This window comes from Labeo rohita, chromosome 25, assembly GCF_022985175.1.
Source record: "Labeo rohita strain BAU-BD-2019 chromosome 25, IGBB_LRoh.1.0, whole genome shotgun sequence".
NCBI classification, from domain to species: domain Eukaryota; kingdom Metazoa; phylum Chordata; class Actinopteri; order Cypriniformes; family Cyprinidae; genus Labeo; species Labeo rohita.
Genome location: NC_066893.1, coordinates 17,289,400 through 17,314,840, shown reverse-complemented (window position 1 = coordinate 17,314,840; position 25,441 = coordinate 17,289,400). Strand labels below are relative to the sequence as shown.

At 34.7% G+C, this 25,441-nt stretch overlaps 1 protein-coding gene across 1 annotated transcript in view; it reads right to left on the bottom strand.

Moving 5' to 3' along the window:
- Positions 1-217: 217 nt before the first annotated feature.
- zgc:101566 (Transmembrane protein 263-B-like) overlaps positions 218-25,441 on the bottom strand; it is a 38,968-nt gene continuing 13,744 nt past the window's right edge. Inside the window, exon 3 of the mRNA XM_051100194.1 lies at positions 218-1,906. Within this exon, the coding sequence (XP_050956151.1) occupies positions 1,626-1,906 (281 nt within the window). The 3' untranslated portion in view covers positions 218-1,625. The remainder of the gene's footprint in view (positions 1,907-25,441) is intronic.

The window sequence follows — 25,441 nt, the reverse complement described above, 5'->3', positions numbered from 1 at the left end:
TAAAATGTGGATTTTACTATGTGACCTAAAATATGTGGCCACTTTTATAAACTGCTTATGTAATCCAGATCTGGTCTGTTAGTGCATTCAATGTTACATAAATGATTACGCCTAAAAACGAATAATAGATAAATGGTATTAAAATATCCCACCTATTCCAAAACAGGATCATTGCAGGGCAGTCATTCTTCTCTACATCAAATAAAGAACTCATGCATTTCTAAAATACAGAATGCTTTATTTGTAGAATACAGCATCAATTTAGCAAAAATAGTTCTATTATAGACAAAATCTACTCGGTCTTAAAAGTCCAGTTTATAGTAACAGCATCTTCAAGACATAGGTACCTACCAGAAAGTGTGTTGATAGCAAAAACAGAAAGAAACATGAAAAAAATGAAGTACGTACTCACAATAAACAGCATGTTGTACAGAAAACTACAGCTTCAAGCATGCATTGGAACAATATAATAATATGCCATATGTTGTTTTTGCATAAATAAAGTAAAAAAGGAAACAAACATTTAAGCAGTGAGGGGAAAAAAAAACGACAGAAACATACGAACAAATACTCAAATGTGCACACTGTGCTGGTTCTAAGATGTAAACAGCTGTAAAAGGGTAGCGGGAAATACATCTGTGGTTATTTTGCACTGTTCTGAAACACTAAACACTCCACAGTGAGCTTTTAGAACTCCCAAGACATTCAGGCACATGTACGGCCAATAAAACATCAGCTCAAACGAACTACAAGCGATGCTTCGCAAAGAGAAAATGAAGCGTGATTGCTTAGTATTTTAGACTGGAAAAAACAGTTTCCCTGTGTCCTTTTTTTAGATGCGAATAATTTCTTTTAACTCCAGGCACTGGTTTCCTGGCTACAGATTCAATTTCAACAGCTCAAACATTGTCTTACAAAATGAAGTGTTTACACTGGAGGCATTAATGCAATCTACGCCAATGGTGTGTGAACTGCCGTTCAGAGATTTCTTCACTTACCATGACTGATGAGAATGTGAATGATTATAGTGAAAACACATTGCGGTCGCACTCGAATCGGTATCAAGGAAACGACACTAATACAACATTTGAGAATATATAGTTTAAACCTAACATTATCAGATGATGAACGTTATCTAGTGTCATTTGTATTAAATTAATTAATTAATTAATTAATAACAATACTAAAGTTTTCAAGTTCTCACACTATTTTGTTCAAAGATGGGCTTTAAATGAGCTCAATTAGAGCTAATTTTTGTATACATTAGGAGTCTTTGAACTGCTGGCATATTAGCATTTAACATTTCCTGTGTAAAAAGTGGACAATTTCATGAAGAATATGTCTGATATCAGCATTTGCTCCCTCTGTCCCAAAAACTTATAATAATACATATTTAGCCAACACTCCCAATTAACTCATGTACCTCTGCAGTGTGTTTACATACCGTGTTGCAGTACTTTTTGTTAACAAGGTAGGGTTGTATTTGGTGAATGCAAAACAGTAATCTTCCCATGGGCTAAATGAACCTTCCACCTGCTTTCCAACCCTGTTGAAAGTGAGAACAATCCAGGCAGACAACCACAGACACACCGAATCGAACAAAGGGTGGGAGCGAGTCAGCCAGTCTAATCCGACTTGTCTTTTTTCTTTGGTGTAACTTTACCGGCCACTGCAGACCCCACTGCCCCGACCCCTCCCGTTACCACGGAGACGCCGCCTTTGACCAATCCCACTCCAGCTGCGGGAACGCTCGTCACAGCCGTCTTGGTCAACTCGAAGCTCTTGCTGCCCACCCAGGCCACTCCCCCGAGGGTGGCGCCCACCGCTCCTCTGGTGAGGTTGAACAGCCCACCTGTCACTCTCCACACCACGCCTGCTTCATTCTTAGGGTGGTCCTTCTCCAAGTCTGAAAAAGATCAATGTAAACAGAAGTGTAAACAATTTAGAGAGTTAAAATTATTTTTAATAGTTTTTATTATTATAATAAATAATATTAATTTATGATTTTTTTTCTTTTATTTAAAAAAAAGTTGTTTTTTTTATTTGCATGGTAAAATAAATGTAAAATAAAAGGTTGAACTGTAAAATAAACAACAAATTAAAAAATGTAAAAAAATAATATTTAAAATATACAGCAAATAACAGCAACAACATATTATTACATGTTGCTATTACTATATGTGTTAGTATTATTTATCCATTTTATTGAACAAAATTAAAGTACAAACCTTTAATGCATACTTTTATTATTATTTATCTTAAAATGTGACATTATGTAGAAGGTATATTTGCGTAATTATGTCAAAAGTTAGACCAGACCAGTGACCAAGTCTTTTTATGACCAACGAAGACTATTTTGATGTTGAAGTGTCTAATAATTGATATGCAAAAACAAATCTCAAACTTGTTTTTTTTGTGCTTGACTATTACACAGCAGCAAAACATAATATCAACAGTAAATATGTAGTTATAATTACTTATATAATGAATTTTTATTAAAAGGGATAGTTCACCCAAAAATGAAAATTACCCCATGATTTACCCACCCTTAAGCCATCCTAGGTGTATATGACTTTCTTCTTTCAGACGAATACGATCGGAGTTATATATTCAAAAATGTGCTGGCTCTTCCAAGCTTTACAATGGTAGCGAATGGGTGTTGAGATCTCAACACCCATTCACTGGCATTATAAAGATTGGAAGAGCCAGGACGTTTTTTTTTTTAATATAACTCAGATTGTATTCGTCTGAAAGAAGAAAGTCATATATGGCTTGAGGGTGAGTAGTCTCAGCCTCAGACGTCACACCCACAGAACGCTGGCTAAACGTCTGATGCATAAGACTTAGCTGGAAACACTTCAGGAGTTTTGAAGCCGTCATTGGATTGGTTAGATTATTCAGGATTTCTGGGAGACGCATGTCGCGTTCTTTAACATTCTTCCTGGAAACAAAAATGGTGTGGCGCCAAACTCCCTCATGAAAGAAGAAAGTCATTTACAACTGTGACGACGAGCGCTTAGCAGGATCAACAAAACGCTAGATTTTCAAAAGTATATGAAAATTTTTAAGTTCGCAGCATAGAATCTTTAAAATACGTCTGAGAGTTTTACAACACACCGGTCTGATATTGTGGCGACATTTCCACGCCCCTAAACATGGCGCAGCACAAAACGAAACGTGATTGGTTGCTGTACCTGTCAGTCATATGGCCTCTTAGGCGGGCCTTAGCCATTCAAAGAGGCCAAATTTCCCAGACTTTCTGCCGTCAGTTTACCGAGACTAGAGGGTGAGTAAATCATGGGGTAATTTTCATTTTTGGGTGAACTGTCCCTTTAACAACAACAATAATAATAATAATAAGCAACCTTCCCGAAACCACTACGCAAACCATATTTGTGACCCTGGACCACAAAACCAGTTATAAGGGTCAATTTTTTGAAATTGAGATTTATATCTAAAAATATCTAAAAGCTGAATAAATAAACTTTCCATTGGCATATGGTTTAGGACAATATTTGGCTGAGATACAACTATTTGAAAATCTGGAATCTGGGGAAAAAAAAAAAAAAAAAGAAAAAGCTATGCATATTACTAATCTAAATTTAAGTTTTGATACATTTTCAGTAGGACAGTAAACAGTAGGAAATTTACAAAATATCTTCATGGAACATGAACTTTACTTAATATCTAATGATTTTTGTCATAAAAGAAAAATGGATCATTTTGACCCATACAATGTATTTTTGGCTACTGCTACAAATATGCTACTTAAGGCTGGTTTTGTTGTCCAGGGTCACATTTAGCAATGTAAAAATGTATTCATATCTGCCCTCATGTTGCCTTTCTTCCAGTGGCCCACAAAACACCTTTTATGAGTCAATCCAGACCAAACATAATTATTACCTCAATGCAACTGTGCAATTTTTCACTTAAGAGCGTTTGGTTCCTAAAGCTGTGATTTTCAAATAATGTGTTTCAGGACACTCACCATTTAAAATAATAGTTTTTATGCAAGCATTGTTTATTTTCCTTTCTGTGCTGGATATGAGAGACTTAAAGCTTGAGGGCAGTATTTTGAAATCAGCTCACATCTTTCGGCCTGACACTGAGTAATACACTGAGCAGATGTGTTCTGAAACACACACACACTCTGTCCAAATGGCATCATCTTTCCCCTCTGTTGTTCCTTTGGCAGAATACAAGAAAAAAAAAAAAAAAAAAAAAAAAACTCTTTTTCTTTCCGACGGACAACTAGCATTTACACACCCCACAATACTCTGCGGACTGTGAACAGAAATTATATCTTTTACATTCAATCAATACTGTCAAGGACCGCGTGGCTGGGTTGCACGATGAGCTCCCCGGTGAATCGATGTGCCACTGAGAAGCCGCGTGAATGACAAGCAGAGCGTCTTCAGATGAGTCCCGTGGGACAACGGAGGGGAAACTTCGCCGCGCAGTCAAGGTCGCCCCACACGTAGCTCGTACGTGCATGGATGTGCACGCACGTAAACAACAAACTGACACACGCTAAGATGAACAGAACCAGGCTTGATGTGAAACATTTGTGAGATGCGACCAGACAGGAGATGAACGGATTTAACTAAAGCCTGCTTTCCTCTCCTAACGGCCTCTCGCAAATGTCGAAATTCATTAATATGTATGAAAGATGCCTATAAAGCTCTAGCTTCCACTAACACCATGTCTATACTGCAAGTTTTTCGCTTTTAATGTAGGCTAGTGTTTGCATGTTTTTATGACAAATTTTAATGATGTCCGAAAACTGGTGTGCAGAACCAGTTTTTAAAATTGATTTATTTCTGTTTTTTTTAAATTATTAGACAACAAGCATCAGTTGAGGAGGCCAACGGTAATGGTGGTAAAACGGTTATCATAGATTATGTTGGTGGTTAAGACTTGCACATGCAATTAAAACCTAACTCTTGCCATCTGGGCCTGGGGAGATGTAATTACGCTTTCCACGCTACCAAACCTCAAAGCGATCTTCCGTGTTTGCATTAAGCCTGAGTGAGCAAAATCAGCGAGGCATGATTCAAAAAGGAATGAGATTATTTCTAATTTTTTTTTTCCAATGAGGGAAGGGTTTGGCCATTGATGATAGCTCATGTTTCTCCTAAGATAACAAGTAGACCTTTACAGAATATACATTAGTGTGTCCACATTATGCATCTCGTTCGTAAAACGCAAGCTAGTTTCATGTAAATCGTGTAAATGATTAATTCTTGCGTAAATTCTCATATGCATTGTTTGTGAAGCCATAATGTGAACTTACAATTATGACAAGCAATTTTCATGTACATTTTTTACATATCCATTGTCATGTAAACGGTCGAATTCATATCGCAAGCAATTTTCATATGAATTGTTCGTAAAACCAATCCAACATAGAATGTGATATTCATATGCCAAACCAATTTGTCTGTAAACTGTTAGTTAAATACACTGTAATGGAAACACATGATTAGCAGTTTTCATGTATAGTGTTCATAAATCCAATCTTACATATACTCATTTAAGAGATTTTTGTAAAAAAATACATTGTAAATCCAGTTTTACGTAAACTGACACATTCATATAATAAAAATTGTTCGTAAAGCCACATTAAAATACAATGTGAGTCATATAGTAAACAATCTCCACACGTTCGCAAATGCATTCTCATGTACTGAGAAAATTACAAATGTTTATAAATCCATTGTTAGTTAACTCAAATTCATGTGAGCAATTTTTGTATAAATTGTCTAATGTGAACCCACAATTATACGACAAGCAACTCTCATGCAATTTTTTTTTGGAAACCCATTGTCACGTAAAGTCAAATTTATATCACAAGCGATTTTACGATTTTCGTATAAATTGTTCATGAAGCCATTCTAACATAAAATGTGATGTTCATAAGCCAAACAATTAGTTTAGAAACTTTTAAATACACTGTAAAGCTAATTCATATGATGAGCAATTTTCATGTATATTGCACGTAAATCAATTCTTATGTAAACTGGCACATTGATATAACATTTTAAATTGTTTATAAAGCAACTCTAATGTAAAATGTGACAATTTTTGCATGTTCGTAAATGCATTCTAATGTAAACTCATTCATATTTCAAATGTTTGTAAACCCATTCTTAGGCCAACTCATGTATAAAATTGCAAATCCATTGTCACATAAACAGTCAAATTTATATCAAGAGTGATTTTCATATAAATTGTTCGTAAATCCATTCCAACATAAAATGTGACGTTCAACAAACAATTTAACAAGCAATTTAAGTACATTTTTTCGTAAAGCCAATGTGCTCGTGAATGCACTCTAATGTAAACTCATTCATATGATGAGAAAATATAAAATGTTCGTAAATCCATTCTTACGTCAACTTATATTCATATAAGCGACTTTTGTATCCAAAATCAATTGTCACATAAACAGTCAAATTCATATCGCAAACGATTTTCATATAGCCATTCTAACATGAAATAGGATGTTCGTATGCCAAACTATTTGTTTATAAATTGTTACAAACACTGTAATGCAAACTCACATGATAAATTTTCATGTATATTGAATTTAAGAAATTAAGTAAATATACATAAAATTAAGAAATTAAGTAAATATACATAAAATTAAGTAAATATACATAAAATTAATATAAAATATAAGTAAATTGTTCATAAAGACATTCTAAAAAATGTGATATTCATATGGCAAACAATTTTCGCAAATGTTCATAAATTCATTCTAATGTAAACTCATGTTCATATGATGAGAAATTTTCATGTAAATTGATTGTCCATTCTTACACAAACTGACATGTTCATATAACATGCAATTTTATATTCATATGATGAGAAATTTTCTAATGTTTGTAAATCCATTCTCATGTAAACTTACTCCAGCAATTTTGTATAAATTGTTTGTAAAGCTATTCTAATGTAAACTCACAATTATATGACAAGCAATGTGTAAACAGTCAAATTTAGGTAGATGTAAATTTTTCGTAGCCATTCTAATATGTGACGTCCAAACCATTTGTTTAGAAATTGTTAAATGCACTGTAATGTGAAGTCACACGATTAGAAAATTTCATGTATATCCATTCTTACATAACTGACACATTCTGATAACAAGCGATTTTTGTGTAAATTGTTTGGAAAGCCATTCAATCATAAAATGTGACATACATAAGGCAAACCATTTTCGCACGTTCGTAAATACATTCTAACGTAAACTCATTCATATAACAAGCGAATTTCGTGTAAATTTTTCGTAAAGCTATTCTAACACAAAATGTAACAATTTTCGCATAGGTTTGTAAATGCATTCTAATGTAAACTCATATTCATATGAGACATTTTTTAAATGTTTGTAAATCCATCCTTACGTAAACGTATTAATTTAAGCAATTTTTGTATTAATTGTTTAAGCCATTCTAATATAAACTCACAATTATACAAGAAATGTGAATTTGTGCCAAATTCATAATCATGTAAACAATCGGATTCATATCACATGATTTTCGTATACTGTATATTGTTCATAAAGCCATTCTAACATAAAATGTGATGTTCATCAGCCAAACTGTTCATAAAACGTTTAAATACACTGCAATGCACAGTCACGATAAAAACATTTTCATGTATATTGATCGTAATTCCATTCTTATGTAAACTGACAAATTGATACAACAAGCAGTTTTGATGTACAGTAAATTGTTCGCAAAGCCATTCTAACATAAAATATGAGACATTCATAAATTCCCAAACATCTATTGTAACTTACAGTATGACAAGCAATTTCTCTGTAAATTTAAAAATTAATTTTTACATAAACTGTTGTATTCATATGATGGTCAGTTGTGGTGTAAATTGCTCGTAAATTAGTTCTTATGCACAATGCTGCGCAACTGGTGTAACAATACGCAACAATTTATGTAAGAACAGTACGGGTCTCATGAATCAGGAAACTGATTGTGAGCTTCACATTGGCGTCAGGGACAACTTTGTAAATGACAGCCGTTGTAATTTAGTTAAATTCAGAGCAAGAATTACAATAACACTGCAGATAACCAGTCAAAAACACTCTGCTATCCTGTCATGAATTGGAAGTCCCATTAAACTAACAGGATTTAAATATGGTCTTGGCTATGTGCCCATGATACTTGGGTAATGAATGTGAAATAAATATGAGTCTATAATTTGGACACTCCATGCAAATAACATTTATCAAAGGAATATTGTATACTGTATAGCACTGTGTGACAACAATGCAATATATGTAAAAATTCCGAAATGTCAATACTACACATATCCAACACAATAGAATAGAATAGAATAGGGCAGCCAAATAATCAGTCACCAACATGCAAATGACATGCAAACAATACATGCCACAAACCTCCGTTCTGCATAGTTAAACATTATTTGCTGCATAGGAATCTCACAGACAGCAACAAAGCTGTGCACATCATGAATGATTTCTGTTGAGCACCAAGAGGAAAGACCTCGTCCTAATCTGGCTTAACCGATTACTGACCTAAAAGAATGGGATAATACAGCTGGTGGGATCCGACTGAAGAGGGGGAGAGAGAGCACAGAGCCGTGTTGGGATGAATCATTTTATACTGCTTAGGTAGATAACAACATTAAATAATAAAGATCTGGGTTCATCAGCTTAAGTTAACATTTATTAACAGAATCCCTGTCACACTGGCGATTGCAGCACACAATAAATTTGATTTGTGGATTAAAAAAACTATCAAAAATTGGTAAAGCAGGAATGAAATGCCTGTATGTTTATTAAAGTGCTTATATTAAATCTTTCACATAAACAAGTTATTTAAACTGTCCAAATGCTGTTTTTTTTTTTTTTAAACCCAAATGCTGGGTTCAGCCCATTTCACTGGGTTATTTTTAATATTTTTTTACTCAGGTGCTGGGTAGTTTTTCTGTAACTAAGTTGCTGGGTCATTTTTAATGCTGGGTTATTATTTTCTACCCAGCTGCTGGTTTAAGCCTGTCTCTGATGAAACAACCCAGCTGCTGAGTTACAGTCAGAGCGCTGGCTTTTTGAGTCCTCTACAGGAGAGAGCACTTCTTCAGCGAAATAAAGATTTGTATATATTTTAATTTATACTGTGCTGTAAATTGTATTATTTTACGCTACGCAACATAAGGACAAAATGTCAGTCAGCTGCGTCAGCAGCGGTTGTTTCACAGGATGCTTTTGCCTTGCATAAAATAAATAGATTTTATTTGTTATTGTACTTAGTTTAATTTAGTTTGACATTAAAATATGTTATTTAATATTAGTACTGTTTGCTTATGGGCAGGTTTTGGAGTTAGTCATGGCATCTTTCAGTCTAAAGTTCAGAATTACCCCGGCTCATATTTCAACAACACACCAGCATGAGAGTTAGCGCTATTTCGGTATAAAACGATTACAAAGAAAGGTTGAATACACTAAAATTAAAAAGCTTTAACATTTTTTTTTTTGTCTAAAATGCTTCTTAAATGAGTTTTAATGTATGTAATATTGCAAACTATGCTGTATTTACTAAAATAAATTCAATTTGTCTTGTATCCATGTGTTCTTGTTTAATAATAAATGTTCATCTTTTGATTACTGCTGTTGCCTCTAGTAATTCTGTGTGTTTTTATAAGTTCCAGTCCATTTTAAACCAACAATATAATAATTTTTTAACAATAGTTGACTTGCCCTCTTTTTTGTTTGTTTGTTTGTTTGTTTGTTTAACTCTGGGTTGGGGGTAGTGTGGGGAAAAATGTTTTGTTTCTATTCTCCTGTATCTTTATCCTTGTATTATTACAACAGTTCAATAAACAGATTAAGCAAAAAAAGAAACCAACAAAAAAAACAAAACAATAGTTGACTTAACTAAAATAACCCAGCATGTTTGGTAAAAACATTTAACCCAACCAGCTGGGTCAAAATAACCCAGCATGTGTTTTATCCAATATTTACCCAGGACTGGCTTGCCAAATAACCCATGTTGGGTTGTTTGTAACCCAGCATTTTTTAGAGTATATAGTTATCTAAATATCCTTTAAATGATAATAAACATCTACACTGTAAAAAACCATTTGTTGAGTCAACTTAAAATAATTTGTAACCTGGATGCCTTAAAATTTTATGGTCAGTCAACTCAAAAAAAGTTTATTCAACTTGAAATGTTAAATTATACTAAGCGAATTTAGAGTTGAATCAACTTAAAATTTTAAGGGAGCTGGGTTACTTACCCATCTGTTAAGTTTAGCAAACACAAATATCTAAGTTGTTACTTAGTAACTGACTAAACTTATTGTTTAGTCATCATTTAGTTATTTAAATATTATTTAGTTGACTGAACTTAAAATTTTAAGGCAACAAATTATTTTAAGCTGACTCAACAAATTGTGTTTATTTTTTTACAGTGTAGTTATTAGGGGAAAAATTGTACTCTTGTGAATGCACACGGTAGGGATAGATAGAAGATATTGTGGAATAAAGTTTTTTTTTGTTCTTTGCCCATTAAAAGTATTCTCAAGTCGGTGCTGATAGCCTAGTGGGCAAGTGTACTGACATACAGTGCTGTTGCACTACGGGCGTCCCGAGTTCGAATCCTGGCTCGAGGACCTTTCCTGATCCCGCCCCCCTCTCTCTGTCCCACTTCACTTCCTGTCTGCTCTCCACTATCCTATCCTAATAAAAGGGAAAAAAACACACAAAAAAAATTAGGAATTAGGGTTGAACCATTGATGTCACATGGACTATTTAACAATGTCCGTACTACCTTTCCGGGCCTTTGACGGTCTACGCAGGGTCAGAAAGAGCTCGGATTTCATCAAAAATATCTTAATTTGTGTTCCGAAGATGAACGAAGGTCTTAAGTGTTTGAAACGACATGATGGTGAGTAATTAATGACAGATTTGTATTTACAGCATGTAACCATCGACATATCCCAAAATATTAATTTATCTTTCTCATAATGAAATCATACATCCACTACAATCTGCTCAGTAAATACTCTTTGAGATTACACTCAAATACACTGATCCTCCGCTGTTTGAACAATATAAAAAATTACTCGCCACACACAATTCATCAAAGCACAATGCTTAACTACAAAACGCCAAACAGCTTGATTTTTTTTTGGAAGAATGACCAATTTATTCTTTTTGGCAGGAACCTTCGGGATCAATCCAATTCTATAGCAAATAGAAAATGTCAATTTGTCTTCAGATGGAGGAAAGAGAACAGTGACATTTGAAGGCTTAGATAGAAAGGTTAAGATATTCGGAGGCATGTTACTCTTTCGAGAGACGGCCCGAGTTCTGTGGAGGGTGAGCATCAGTAGCTAAAAACCCACTCAACAAGCCCCATACAAAGGTTACCGTGTTGGCCTCGACAGTTAAATAAACATTCATAAAGAAACTGGATGAAGTATTTCACATGTCCTTCTGAGCACTAAAGCTTTTAAAGGGCCACAAAGTTCTATTGTCCCTGATTGACTGAAAACCGAATAAAGAAGATTGAATCTTGTAGAGTATGTTGTAGAACTCAAGAAGGAATCATTGACTCACATGGCTCGGATGCCTCTCCCAAGTCACTCTAAACATCAATTTGAGCAAAAAGCCTGCAGCAAACTTGGATGAATAAAGTTTTAGGTTGTGACAGGATCCAAAAAGCCCCACCTGAAGCGAGATAAGTGGTCACCTTGGTGCGCAGAGCGAGCTGAGAAAATTATCAGGGCGCACTTGAACATTCTCATAAGATCCGCGAGTACCTAAACCCTGGCCTCAACTCTATCATATGTTCCTGTCGAGGACAGCCACAAGTAAGACCTTTAGATAACACCAACAATGCTGCATTCACAAACCGATAGGCAGAGAATGGAGATAAAGTTTGAGAAAGAACAGAAGAGACAGATGCAATGCGTTTTCCTCCAGGAATCCACTCGGATAGGAACATTTTGTAAAAGGAAGAAGAACAAATAGGTCTATAGTAAAGCTGCTGGGTCACTGAGGGCATAAATAACAAGTAAACCAATCGTGGAGGAAACACAAAGACCGCATCTCCTGGATTCTTGTCTAATGGCTGGGTGTACAACAACAAAATTCAACAAAGAGGTGTGTTTTTGCATTATTACTTCAATTTGAGAGTTGCATGCTCACTGCCGCAATGCCTGAATGTGATGCACATCTATTAATTGAAAAAAAACAATTCATACATACATCTACTTGAATACTGTTCTATGATAAGCACGTTAATTTTCAAAAAATATACATATTGAAAGAGAATAAAGTCTTACATGTAACACAACTGTAATAATATCATAAAGAAAAAAGTATTGAAAAGAAAACCTGAAGTAAATTCTTTAATATTTTATTACATTTCACAACAAAAAACACCTAATTTCTATGGAAGCCCATTTCCGCCACTGAATATAAAATAAAAATAGGTGATTGTGACTTTTTCCTCAGGATTGTGTGATATAAACTCACAGTTGCAAGAAAAAAACTCAGTATTACAAGATTTAAACTCACAATTCTGACTTCTGAGTTTATATACTGCGATTGTGACTTTTCTCCTCAGAATTGCAAGTTTGTATCTTGCAATTCTGACTTTATAATGCGCAACTGTGTGTTTTAAGTCTGAATTGTGAGATATAAACTTGCAATTCTGAGAACATAGTCTTTTTTCCACCTCACAATTGCACGTTTATGTCTCAAAATTAAGTCAGAATTGCGAGATGTAAACTCACAATTGTGAAAAAAACACTCAGAATTGAGATATAAACTCGTATGTGTGAGAAAATTTGGTCGAATTTTCAGAACCTCGCAATTCTCACGTTACTTCTCGCAATTGCGAGTTTACATCCCGCTATTCTGACTTTATAACTCACAACTGAGTTTACATTTCGCAATTTTAAGTAAAAAAAGTCAGATTTGCAAGATATAAACTCACAACTGAGAAAAAGTCAGAATTATGATATAAACTATGAGACATAACCATTTGTAAAAAAAAAAAAAAGAAACAGAATTGCAAGATTTTATCTTGCAATATCTCACAATTTTGAGAAAAAAGTCAGAATTGCAAGAAAAAAAGGTTCTACTTTTGAGATAAAGTAGATAAATTTTTTAAGTTTATTCAGTGGCGGAAAGAGGCTTCCATAAATATCTGAAAGAAAAGAAAAAAAAAAACATACTTCACTGTTTATTAATACTTTATCCACCAAACAGAAGGCATGTGGTCCAATCATAGAAACACATGTAGAAAAAAAAATAATATAATGATAATTTCAACTATTTTATGTCAAGACAATTATAAATCCAGGTTGTAAAATGTCAGAAGTCTCCGATTACTCATATTTATGAATTAACAATTCTTTATAAAAAAAAAAAAAAAAAAAAAAAAAAAAAAAAAAAAAAAAACGTACCTTGAAAAATATATTTAAAAATTAAGATAATAATTAAGACATCTAATTGAAAAATGTGTTACTTTTTATTGAATTTACATTACAAAATCATTGAAAATAGTATGTTTTTCCCAATAATATGAAAACAAAATGAATACAAAATGTACATTTCTAAATAAATAAGTAAGAGAAAAAAAGACAGTAGAACAAGTATTACTTGTCAAGTAGTAGTAAGCAATACAGAAAATAAATAAATATATAAATACATACATGCATAATAAAGTGCAATTTGTTGTAGCAGGACGCACGTCCTGGATGGGGAGATGTATGATTATAGTATTGAGCTTACTGTATGTACCAAACTGCCATCTCTATAAAAACCAGTGATATAGTCCTGTGATTTAGACCTGCCTGACCCAAGCTGAATTGGATAGCCAAGAATCCATTCCCAACCAATCAAAGCCGAACATGTTCCTGAACGAGAGGTGGGCTGCCAGCCTCCGGCGTAAATCTGTCGCCTCTGTAAATTTATGAGTCTATATCAATACCCACATCATCTCTCTGTAGTGCTGAGAAATAATGGTGAAAATATTGTTCTCCTCACTTGGCACCGAGATTTACAGCGAGCGAGGGAGCGAACGCGCGAGAGAGAGAAATAAGAAAAAGAGTAGTGAGAGAAGGGAGGGGGTAATCGGACCTTCCCCAGTGATAAAAACCCCCAGCGGGATTCAGTTCTCCGCCGCTCCACTCCTCTCACCAACAAGAACCGTGTCAACTCCGTCCCTGCTGAGGTCTCTATTTTTAATCCCTGTGCCCGAGTTGCCTGGGGCAAAACACAATGAAGGGTCAAGTTAAAATGAGGTTTCGAGAGAACGGCCTGGAAGGGAATGTACTGAATTACCGTTGGACCTTGCTGGACATGGTGTTAGTATAAGAGGCACCAGGAAAAAAAAGGGGGCAAACATGAAAAAAAAAAGTAAAATAGATTGTACGAACATTGACATGCCAGTACGCTAGATGTTTTGACACAAATGCGCATTTAAAATTACTTTAAGAGCCCGGAGGAGTGTTCGCAAAACTCAACGGTAGCTGGTTTTGCAGAGCCCACCAATGCTATGTTTAGAAGCTCTGTTCGACGACGAGCTTTGGCAATTATGGGACTGACAAGAACTCTGCTGAAATGGAGTCTGAATGTGGCCTTTTTCCCCGCTGGCTTGATACAGCTGCATTAAATAAATAAATAACTACCGGTGAACCACTTACCGAAAAGGTCAATGTTTCCACCGGGTGCGCAAGCTTGCTCGCATCTGACCTATTGGGAGAGACACGTATGACACTTGAACCTCTGTGCTTACTCATCCCAGTCCTCCCAATGTAGGTTCGTTGACTTCAATAAGGATAAAAAGACCTTTTCCCGCCAATCCCGTGGCGCCAGGATCTGATAATGTGTGCAAATGAGTCACTCGTGCCGCTCGCCTTCGATATTTATATCGATGACAGGGTCTATTGTGCGATTTCAAATGTCATCGTAGTTGCTTCACAAGCCTGCGATGGAAGCTCATGGACGCCGCCTTGAAAATCCTAACAAAGCCTTTAAAAGATGCACAAGCATGCCCTTTTCGGAGAAACAAAAGCTGTTTTTATGAAAACATGCTTTAGACACGTCCTGCAATATTCGCCGGCTCGCTATTAGCTGATGTCTTATGTGACTATTGTGTGATTTCTGTGCTGTCAAAGATATAATCACGTTTTCAAATACTAGCATCTCTTCACAAGCCAACTGAAAATTGAAACAAAGCTATTAAAAATTCACAAGCATGCTCTTTTTGGAAAAACAAAAGCTGTTTTTAATGAAAACATGACTTGGACATGCCCTATGAAATTGGCCTACAGCGTATCTTCATTATTTATTAGCCTAGCTCATGCTATCATTAACCTGACATTCATATCCTATTATCATATTATTCCATATTCATTATTTTATTAGCCTAACTCATGTTCTATAACCTATTTATCCTCAATAGCTCATTAGCCTTGTTCGTGATATCTTCATTAGCCTATTAGCATTTAGTTGACACCGTCTACATTAGACTATTAACCTACATCTTACGCAGGCTTCACTAACTTATTAGCCTGGCTAACCCTTATGAAACTTAACCATGGTTTTACTACAAATAAAACAAAAAAAAAACATGGTTAGTATAGTTAACCATGGTAACTACAATTTAACCATGCTTTTGCTACACTATCTATCGTTTAACCATGGTATTTGTAGTAAAACTCTGTCCCTGCTATAAAAAAAAAATAAAAATAAAAAATAAAAAAAAAAACTGCTAAAACCAGCCTAGGCTGGTTGGCTGGTCTTAGCTGGTTTAAGCTGGAAGTAGCTGGTTTTAGCTGGTCTCCCAGCCTGGCTAGGCTGGTTTTAGCTGGTTGTTCCAGTTGGTCTCTCAGCCTGACCAGCTAAGACCAGCCTGGAAGTGGCCAAAACCCCTCTAAAACCAGCTTGCTGACCAGCTATGACAAGCTAAGACCAGCCTAGATGACCAGCCAAAATCAGTCAACCAGCTCTTTTTTTTTTTTTTAGCAGGGTGGTTATACAAATAGTAAACAATATGGCAAAAACACATGGCTACTACACTTTTACTATAGTTAAACCATGGTTAATTTTCGTAAACACTTATTTTCCTTGACTTGTATCTTATTAGCTCCTATTAGCTTATAGCTTGCGTCATATTCATCAGGATATTAGCCTAGCTCACGCTATATTCTATCTTCATTAACATGTTAGCCTCTCATGAGAACTTCACTAGCCTGTTAGCATGTAGTTGACAACAACTTCATTTAACCTAGCGAATCTTCACTAACTCATTAGCTTTGCTCATGCTAACTACAGTAACCTACATCTTATTTCATTTACTGTATGTAACTTACATCATATTAATTAGCATTAGCCTGGCTCACATCATGTTCTATAACTTCCCTGGTGAAAAAACAGCATATGCTGGTAGGTATGTTTTGATGCTGGTTAGGTATGTTTTGATTCTGGTTTAAGCTGGTCGTTTGCTGGTTTAAGCTGGTCGTTTGCTGGTTTAAGATGGTCCTTTGCTGGTTTAAGATGGTCCTTGACCAGCAACATGACCATCATAAACCAGCAAACGACCAGCTTAAACCAGCAAACAACCAGCTTAAACCAGCAAAGGACCAGCTTAAACCAGCAAACAACCAGCTTAAACCAGCATCAAAACATACCTACCAGCATATGCTGTTTTTTTCACCAGGGTTACAGTATAGTTCACTATCTTCAACAGATTATTAGCTCAGTTCTTGATATTAGAGGGTGCCCATTAGCCTATTAGCATATAGCCCGCAAAATTTTCATTAGCCTATTAGCATTTAGTTGACAACGTCTGCATTGGACTATTAACCTACAGCTTACACAGTCCTTACTAACTTATTAGCCTGGTTCGTGTTATTTTCCTTAACTCGTACCTAATTAATTCCTGTAGCTTATAGCTTGCGTCATATTAATTAGCATATTAGCCTAGCTCATCTTATATTCTATCTTCTTTAAAATATTAGCCTCTCATGAGATCTTCATCAGCCTGTTAGCATGTAGTTGACAACTTCCTCATTTAACCTAGTGAATCTTCACTAACTCATTAGCTTAGCTCTTGCTATCTGCAGTAAATTACATCTAATGTTATTTATGTAGCTTACATCATATTCATTAGCATATTAGCCTTGCATCATGTTCTACAACCTACAAGCTTAAAATATATCTACAATAGATTATAAGCTTAGATGGGCTACATGCTAATAGACACATTAGCCTATTAGCATATAGCCCACAAATTCTTCATTAGACTATTAACTATAGCTCACAAAATCTCTATAAACCTATTAGCTTACAGCTCACGCTATTAAATAATTTATTAGCAGAGAATGTTTTGTGGAATATGAGCAGTTCTGTGAGACATCTGCAACGCTGTGGATTCAGTAAAAACACTTTCTCTCTAAATGCAAGTCATCAACTCAGCTAGGAGAGGCTGTTTTGTAAACACGTTCCATCAAAGTCAATCACGACTACGACTTTTGGGACTTCCTAATGGTGCAAGGTCTCCAAGCGTTTCTATAGGGAGTACGGAGGAATGTAATTTTACAGCCACCATGAAAACTTTACCTAAAAAGACATCAGATCAGTTGTAACCGAGACTAAATAGCTTCAGTAAAATTACATTAATGAGACAAGCGAAATTGTATTAGCAAATACACACACCAAAAAAGACAAGTGGAATGCAAGGACTAGCATACTGACTTCAAGGATGAGCTGCTACTGTTACTGCTAATTCACAAATGCAGTCAAGCTAAAGGAAGCAAATGTTATTCTTTGCCAAACACTGACTGTGTAAGTCATTCAGCTCTCAATTATTTTCACATCAAAACATTTAAATGCACCACTACCAGTCACAAGATGTCTGAGAACAAATCCTTAACATCAAACCAGAGTATTGAGAGCAACAGAAGAAAGGAGCAGGTCACATGGGTTTTTCAGAAAATATCTTTTTTGCAGTTTGTAATGTAGCTATCCTTCAATGTGAAGTTGTTAATCAAAAAAGTGCATTATAGAAAAAGACACTGTCTCTCAAAAGAGAGAGTCGACTCAGAATTGCCTTAACGAGTCATCATATTTTCAAATCTTTTGCCTGTTACCAATCTATGTCATTTGGTAACATATTAGCATAATCCCCGCCTGCCTATGAAATATGAACACTCTGACCTGCCCACAAACATTTACACGAGTTAGTGCGTTTACATCAAGTCGCTGTGTTCTGCTCTCTGAAAGCAAGTTTGTTTTGTTTTCATTGCCGATAGATGATGATGTGAAGAATCAGTGGTCATACACAACTGCTCATATTCAACAGTGATTAAAATTAATTTTTTCCATGATACCGCAGCAATACCATTCGAACCTTTTGTTGCACTGATAATTTTTCAGAGGACTGCTTTTCTAATCTTAGTGTTTTTCTTCTTTTGGCTTCTAATCTTCTTTATTTGGACCAACAAGAGTCTCCGAGCCACAATCTGTAAGTGCAATTGATACATTATGTGTACATTTTAAAAAGAGTGCTCAAAATATTGTTTTGTTTTTTTTTGTGCTAATATGTGTTGTATACCTAACGCAGCTTTAGGTTTCCAGGTAAACCATGATACTACAGTCTTTCTAACATATTTCTGGTAATTCGCTGTGAATCCACTATTTCCTAAGAATGTGTCAATTAATGTAGACTGTCGTTGTTCTAATTACTTAATTTAATAATAAAGAATGTAACTCAGACATATTTTGGTTTACAAACTGTGTTGTCTCATCAGATAGTCACGTTAGCACTCGGCTAACGTAACCACCATTATTGTTGTTATGTGTTTACAGTTTAGCAGCTAAACTTTAGCTGTGCGCATGATTTGCTTGCATAAGAGTTAAACAAAATGTTTTTATGTCATTATTTTAAGAACAGATTGGGGCTATAACTCCAACTATATTACAGTTTTATGTAAAAATGCAAGGTTGCCAGGTTTTAACAACAAAACCCACCCAATTTCTGCTCAAAACTAGCCCAATCACATTTCGAAAGGGGGTCCCCTATTAAAAACTGCATTCCGAGGAGTAAAAAACAAGCTTTTTTGTCAGGGTTCCCCATGTAAATTTGCATTCTATGGGCTAAATATGATGTTACTGGGGTCGCTTCAACCCGCGGACATCAAAAACACCCGCAGACTTGGCAACACTAATGGTAGCGCTTGTTAACTTGCTCAAGTACTCCTCTCTGTACCAATCACAACAGGCTAGGCCAGCTGACCAATCAGAGCAGAGCAGGCTTACGGAAGGGGTTTACAGACATTTCGCTCAGAACTGCTTGAACGAACCTTTTCGATATCATTGTCAAATGACTATGTATAAATGTATATTTGAGAAATTTACAATGTCTTCTGACCTTAGATGCATTTAAACTATTGTAGGGGAATCCAACACAAAATTAGGACACTTTAAAACTGCAGCGCTGCTTTGTTTACAGTGGTAACTAAGGAAACCTATATTGCCGCTGTTCCAAGTGCCACCATCTGGCAGAGAATGAATTTGCATTCTCATTCAGCCTGTATGCTTTTTTTGGTTTTGTGCAGATATGTTTTATGTAGCATAATTTCACAAAGCGAACGTCAGACCATTCTGTTTTTGTTTTAAATTCTGTAATGATACAATATATTTTACATCAAAAACCACGCTATCCACCTTACTCTTTAATGCAAAAGTAGACTTCCGGTTCATTTGCCGCTATAGGGAAATAACGAGAAGAATAACAACGTGCAGTAAACGGTAAAAATCTTTGCACTACAAACCAGTATGTTCATAATTAAGATAATACATTAAAATACCATGGTAAGACAAACCAATTTGCAATATTAAGCAGCAAAATGAGCTGTTTTGTACAGCTAAAAATAGCTGGACATGGATGAGACCAGAAGCCAGACCCATAAAATTTAAAAATGGCTGCACCGGCTTTTACAGGAAAAATAAGGTGGATATGTAGCATGTTTGTTTGATTTGGATCGTGATTAAAACAATGGTTCTGGAACTGTTTAATGCATTTTCTGATTCACAGAAGGCACATTCAGGGGTAAAAATAAAAATAAAAATTGTGATAAACCGCCAGAATGTTTTTTTGTTTGTTTTTAAAGGCCATTTTTTGCCTTTATTAAGACAGCACAAATCAGAAATTAGAATTGACAGGAAGTTGAGTGGGAGAGAGAGAGAGGGGGTGGGATCGGGAAAGGCCCCCGAATCGGGATTCGAACACGGGACGCCCGGAGCGCAATGGCAATGTTAAAGAAAAAAATGCCAGAATCCTTTATAAAAAAAAAATAAATAAATAAAAGGAATACAGACTTCTGGTCAAACCATTAAACCACCCAGAGATTTATACGTCATCTGAAAGCTAAATAAATAATCAATGTATGATTTGTTCGAATAGGCCAATATTTGGCCGAGATACAACTTTTTGAAAATCTGTATTTTCAAATATTTTTTGGTGTATTTTGTCTATTTTGAAGCGTGGCAGTGTAATTTTCCTTCCACTTTTGTTGTAAAGAGCAGTTCTGACATTTTGTCAAATATCTCCTTTTGTGTTTCATTGAAAAAAAAATAAATAAATAAATAATGAGTTTAGAACAACACGAGGGTGAATAATGACCACTTTCACTTTTTGGCTGAACTGTCTCTTTAATATTGATCGATTCTTTTAAACAGCTTTCAAACAAAGCGCTGTACAGTACAGCAAGCTTCACTTCAGCTTCCCGCTGAGCAGTTTCAGTTCACAGTCCGCCGCAACAGCAGATCGAAATGAAACACAATCTTACTCCTTCAAAGAGATAACCATTCGATCTCTGTTATATGAGAAAAACTGGTGGAAAAGCTCTACTTTTAGCTGCTGTGAGTCAAACTGTGAATCTATGACTCTTAAAACAAAGGCCTGCATTTTTATCTTAGACACTGATCTCAAATCAGACATCCTGAAATTACAGTCAGAGGATGGCAAAAACAGTACTGATCTGGATTCAGCACTCCTACACTAATAATTCAAACACTCTCTATTTTCCCCAGATGGATTTTGCTGCTATACAGTGCGTGATTGACAGGCGGATGACACATGCTTGCACTTCAGTAGCTACAGATGGAGGGAAAAAAAATCTTGCCCATTCCTGCCGAGCCTATTGGAGGAGAACTTGGCTTGCGGTTCCTGCCCTGTCCTGCTTTTCATGTCAGACTCAGTGCTTTGGGGATTTAGAAAGACACGTCAATCCGCAGGAAAATCTCAGAGCGTGCCGAAAGAAGCCACGTACGTTGGACCTTACCATCCGTAGATGAAACAGCAAGTGTAACTGGAATTTGCAGAACAGACTCTGAAATATATATCAAAGAGTGAAGCTTTTAAAAGTGGAGATCTCTCATATCACACACACATCAAAGGGTTTAGGGTACATAATATTTGGACCCGCAACACTGTGACCATTCAATGCAGAGCGCTTCATTTAAGACGTCCCCACCCTAAGCATGTCTCTTGAATTATACATCAAGCAGATGCTGTGCAGAATCGTCAAGGTAAGACCCTTAATAATTCAGCACAGGCAAACCCCAGTTCACCCCCACCGCATTTTTTTGTTTACTGTTGGTTTTGCCGAGCTGGGATTTGCAATGATAGCAGTGTGCAACAACACGCCAATGAGAGATTCTGCTGACCGCGGGCGAGACGTGCACAAAATAACTTTATTATTCTTTCATATTTGAGGGGACAGATGTTCCTCTGCATTTTTTTTTCCTCTGGCTTATGCTAGGAGTCTCAATATCAAAAGCAGCTTAGACTGAAGCACCAACATGATTGCATGGAAATGCAGGAATTGCTTTGACACTGATCCAAGTCGGCCCTGTCTGAATGTACATTTCAGACTACATATAAATATCTAGAAAATAATAAACATAATTGAAATTATATGTAATTTATATGTTAATATATAATATATTAATATAATTACATATTAATTACATTATGTAAATTTGATGTAATATTATACATAATTAAATTATATATTATTTAAAAATAATTTAATACATTAATGCATTAATGTACTTATAATGTACATTTCAGTGTATATATAACTATGAAATAATAAATGTAATTATATGTGTGTATATATATATATATATATATATATAAACATATGTATATGTAATCATGTAATAAATGCAAAAATGTAAATATATTATTCATACTAAACAAATAACAACTAAAATGTATTATATATTACTTATATATTACTTACATTATATTAATATGATACATAAAACAATTGTACATAATTATATGTAATATTTAATAATATTAATAAAAAAGTAATATGTAATCATGTAATAACTTAAAATGTAAATATTGTTTACATAAAATGTAATCATTACTTATATTAAACAAATAAAATTAATTAAAATGTATTATATATTAATTACATTATATTAATATGATAATACATGTATTTTTATATTAATTACATTATATCAATATGATGTATAAATAATATAAACAATAACTATACATAACTTTAAAATAAATTATACATAATTTATTTAAAATGCAATATATTAATGTAAAAATGTAAACATTTTAGTGAATGTACATTTCAGTCTATATATAAATAATTATAAAATAAATTATTATACATTATTATTATACCAATTATACATAATAATTACATTTATAATAATAAATAAATTAATATTAAAACAAAATAAAAAGCACAATAAAAACACTTTTTTGAGCAGCAAATCAGCATATTAGAGTGATTTCTGAAAAATCATGTGAAGACTGGAATAATGATGCTGAAAATTTTGCTTTGATCACAGGGATAAATTATATTTTAAAATATATTCAAATATAAAGCACTTATATTAAATAGTAAAAATATTTCACAATATTACTGCTTTTGCTGTATTTTTAATTAAATAAATGCAAGCTTGGTAAGCAGAAGAGTTCTTTAAAAAACAAAAAGAAATTTACTGTTCAAAAACTTTTGACTGGTAGTGTACATGTATAAAATTTAATCTGTTAAAAATAAATAATATTAAAACTAAAATAAATTAATTTTTTATGGCAAGAATAGAATTATTAGACATGGCGGATGACTAAATTGGGCAAAAAAAAAAAAAATCTTCTTGAGGGGGGACTGGGACTAGGATATCATAGAGACTTGTGGGTGGATTCTTATGACTTGGACTAGTAACTAACCAACTAGCAATTGACACTGAGCTGTACGAAACATATTAATGATCGTGTACATGTCAGGAAATGGGGGTTGAGTCGACCCATGAGCCATGTGGTGTCTCGATTTACTCTTCCACAGCAAGCAGCACAGTGCTGAGGACAGGTGTCAGGAAGAGAGACAGACAGCGAGACAGAGAATGAGTAAAAACCGAAAGACAGAGAGGTAGTTAGTGAGGAAAAGAAAAGAGAAAGCGAGAAAGAGAAATGGAGAGAGGGAAAGAGAGATAGAGGAAGAGGAAGCTGTAATGAAGTGTCATAATTTACCAGTCATACTACAGATGGCAAGTCGGCTCCTTGCTGCTTTTCATTGTTCTATGCCAAAGAGCTGGTGGAGAGCAACTGTCAGTCCTTTGAAAACAGCCGTAGAGAGAGATGCATTCACTCAACCTGTCATTTCACCCGCCATTATGTTCCCTTTCTAAAAAAAATTATTTCTGCTCTTCATGGCAGAGGAAATAATTGGATGTGAAAAGCGTGGTCACATTCGGGTCAGAGACAGCCTTTGCCTTTCTTAAATTAAATCCAAACTGTTTGAATGTGATAAATTTCTGCCTGTCCTTTTTCATCCCTTCTCTATTGCTAGATATTCATATTATTTTTCAGAATATTGTTTATATTATCATTTTAATAAACGATCCGTTCCTTCCACCCACAATTTCCTGAAAGGACAATAACGACATGAATCCTCACCCCAAGGACAACAAAATATATTTTTAACTGTTCTAATGGGAGCTACTGCTTTAAAAAGATATCTATAACCTATATATTTGAGAGCAGAATTTGAAATGTTATATATATATATATATATATATATATATATATATATATATATATATATATATATATATATATATAAAAGCTCATCCTATTCAGATAAATGCTAAGCTAATCAAGGTGGTTTATTTACCATACCATATTGTTAGCATGTTTTTAGCCTGATTAGCTATTGTTTTGCACACGATTAACTGGTTGCTAGCATGTTTTAACATAATTAACATGCTTTTAGCAAGTTTCTAACATGATTACCATGTCATTAGCATGTGTTTAACATGACTAGCAAGTTATTAGCATGTTTTGCAACATAATTAACATGCTGCTAACAAGTTTTAGCACGATCAGCATGCTTTAACACGTTTAAACATGATTGGTAGCATGTTCTTAACATGATTAACACGTTGTTAGCATATTTCTAGCATGATTACCATATTGTTAGCCTGTTTTTAGCATGCTTAACATGTTTTTAACAAGATTAGCATGTTGCTAGCATATTTCTAACATGATTACCATACTGTTATTATGTTTCTAACGTGATTAGCATGTTGTTAGCATGACTACCACATTTTTTTTAAATGATTAGCACATTGTTAGCATTTAGCACATACTGTTAGAATTTGAGAATGATTACCATATTGTTAGCATTTTAGAACGATTAGCATGTTAGTAGCATGGTTAACGTTAGCAAGTTTATAACATGATTACCATGTTGTTAGCATGTTTTTAACATGACTAACATTTTTTGAACACAATTAGCACACTGTTAGAATGTTTTAGCATGATTAACATGTTGCTAGCATGCTTTTTAGCATAATTAGCATATTGCTAGCATGTTTTTAGAAAGATTAGAATGTTGCTAACATATTTCTAACAAGATTACCATATTCCCTGGTGAAAAAACCAACATATGCTGACCAGGAAAGTTTTGGTGCTGGTTTAAGCTGGTCCTTAGCTGGTTTATTTATTGGTGCCCCGATTTTGAACTTCTAAAATGCAGTTTAAATGCAGCTTCAAAGGGCTCTAAACGATCCCAGCCAAGGAAGAAGGGTCTTATCTAGCGAAATGATCATTCATTTTTAAAATACATTTTTTTAAAATACTTCTTAAGCACAAAAGCTTGTGTTGCACAGGCTCTGGGATGCACGTTCACGACGCTACATACTATTGAATCATGTTGAAAGGTCATGCGGAACGTAGGCGGAACTACAGACCCAGTGTTTACAAAGCGAATGCAAAAAGACTACGTTTGTGAACGCTGTTTACAAACAAAAAGGTACAATGATGTCCTCCTCTCAAGGTGTAGGAGAAAATAAGATGGAGTTTTTCGCCATACTCAGTACACAGAAGATGAACTTACACGTGATTCA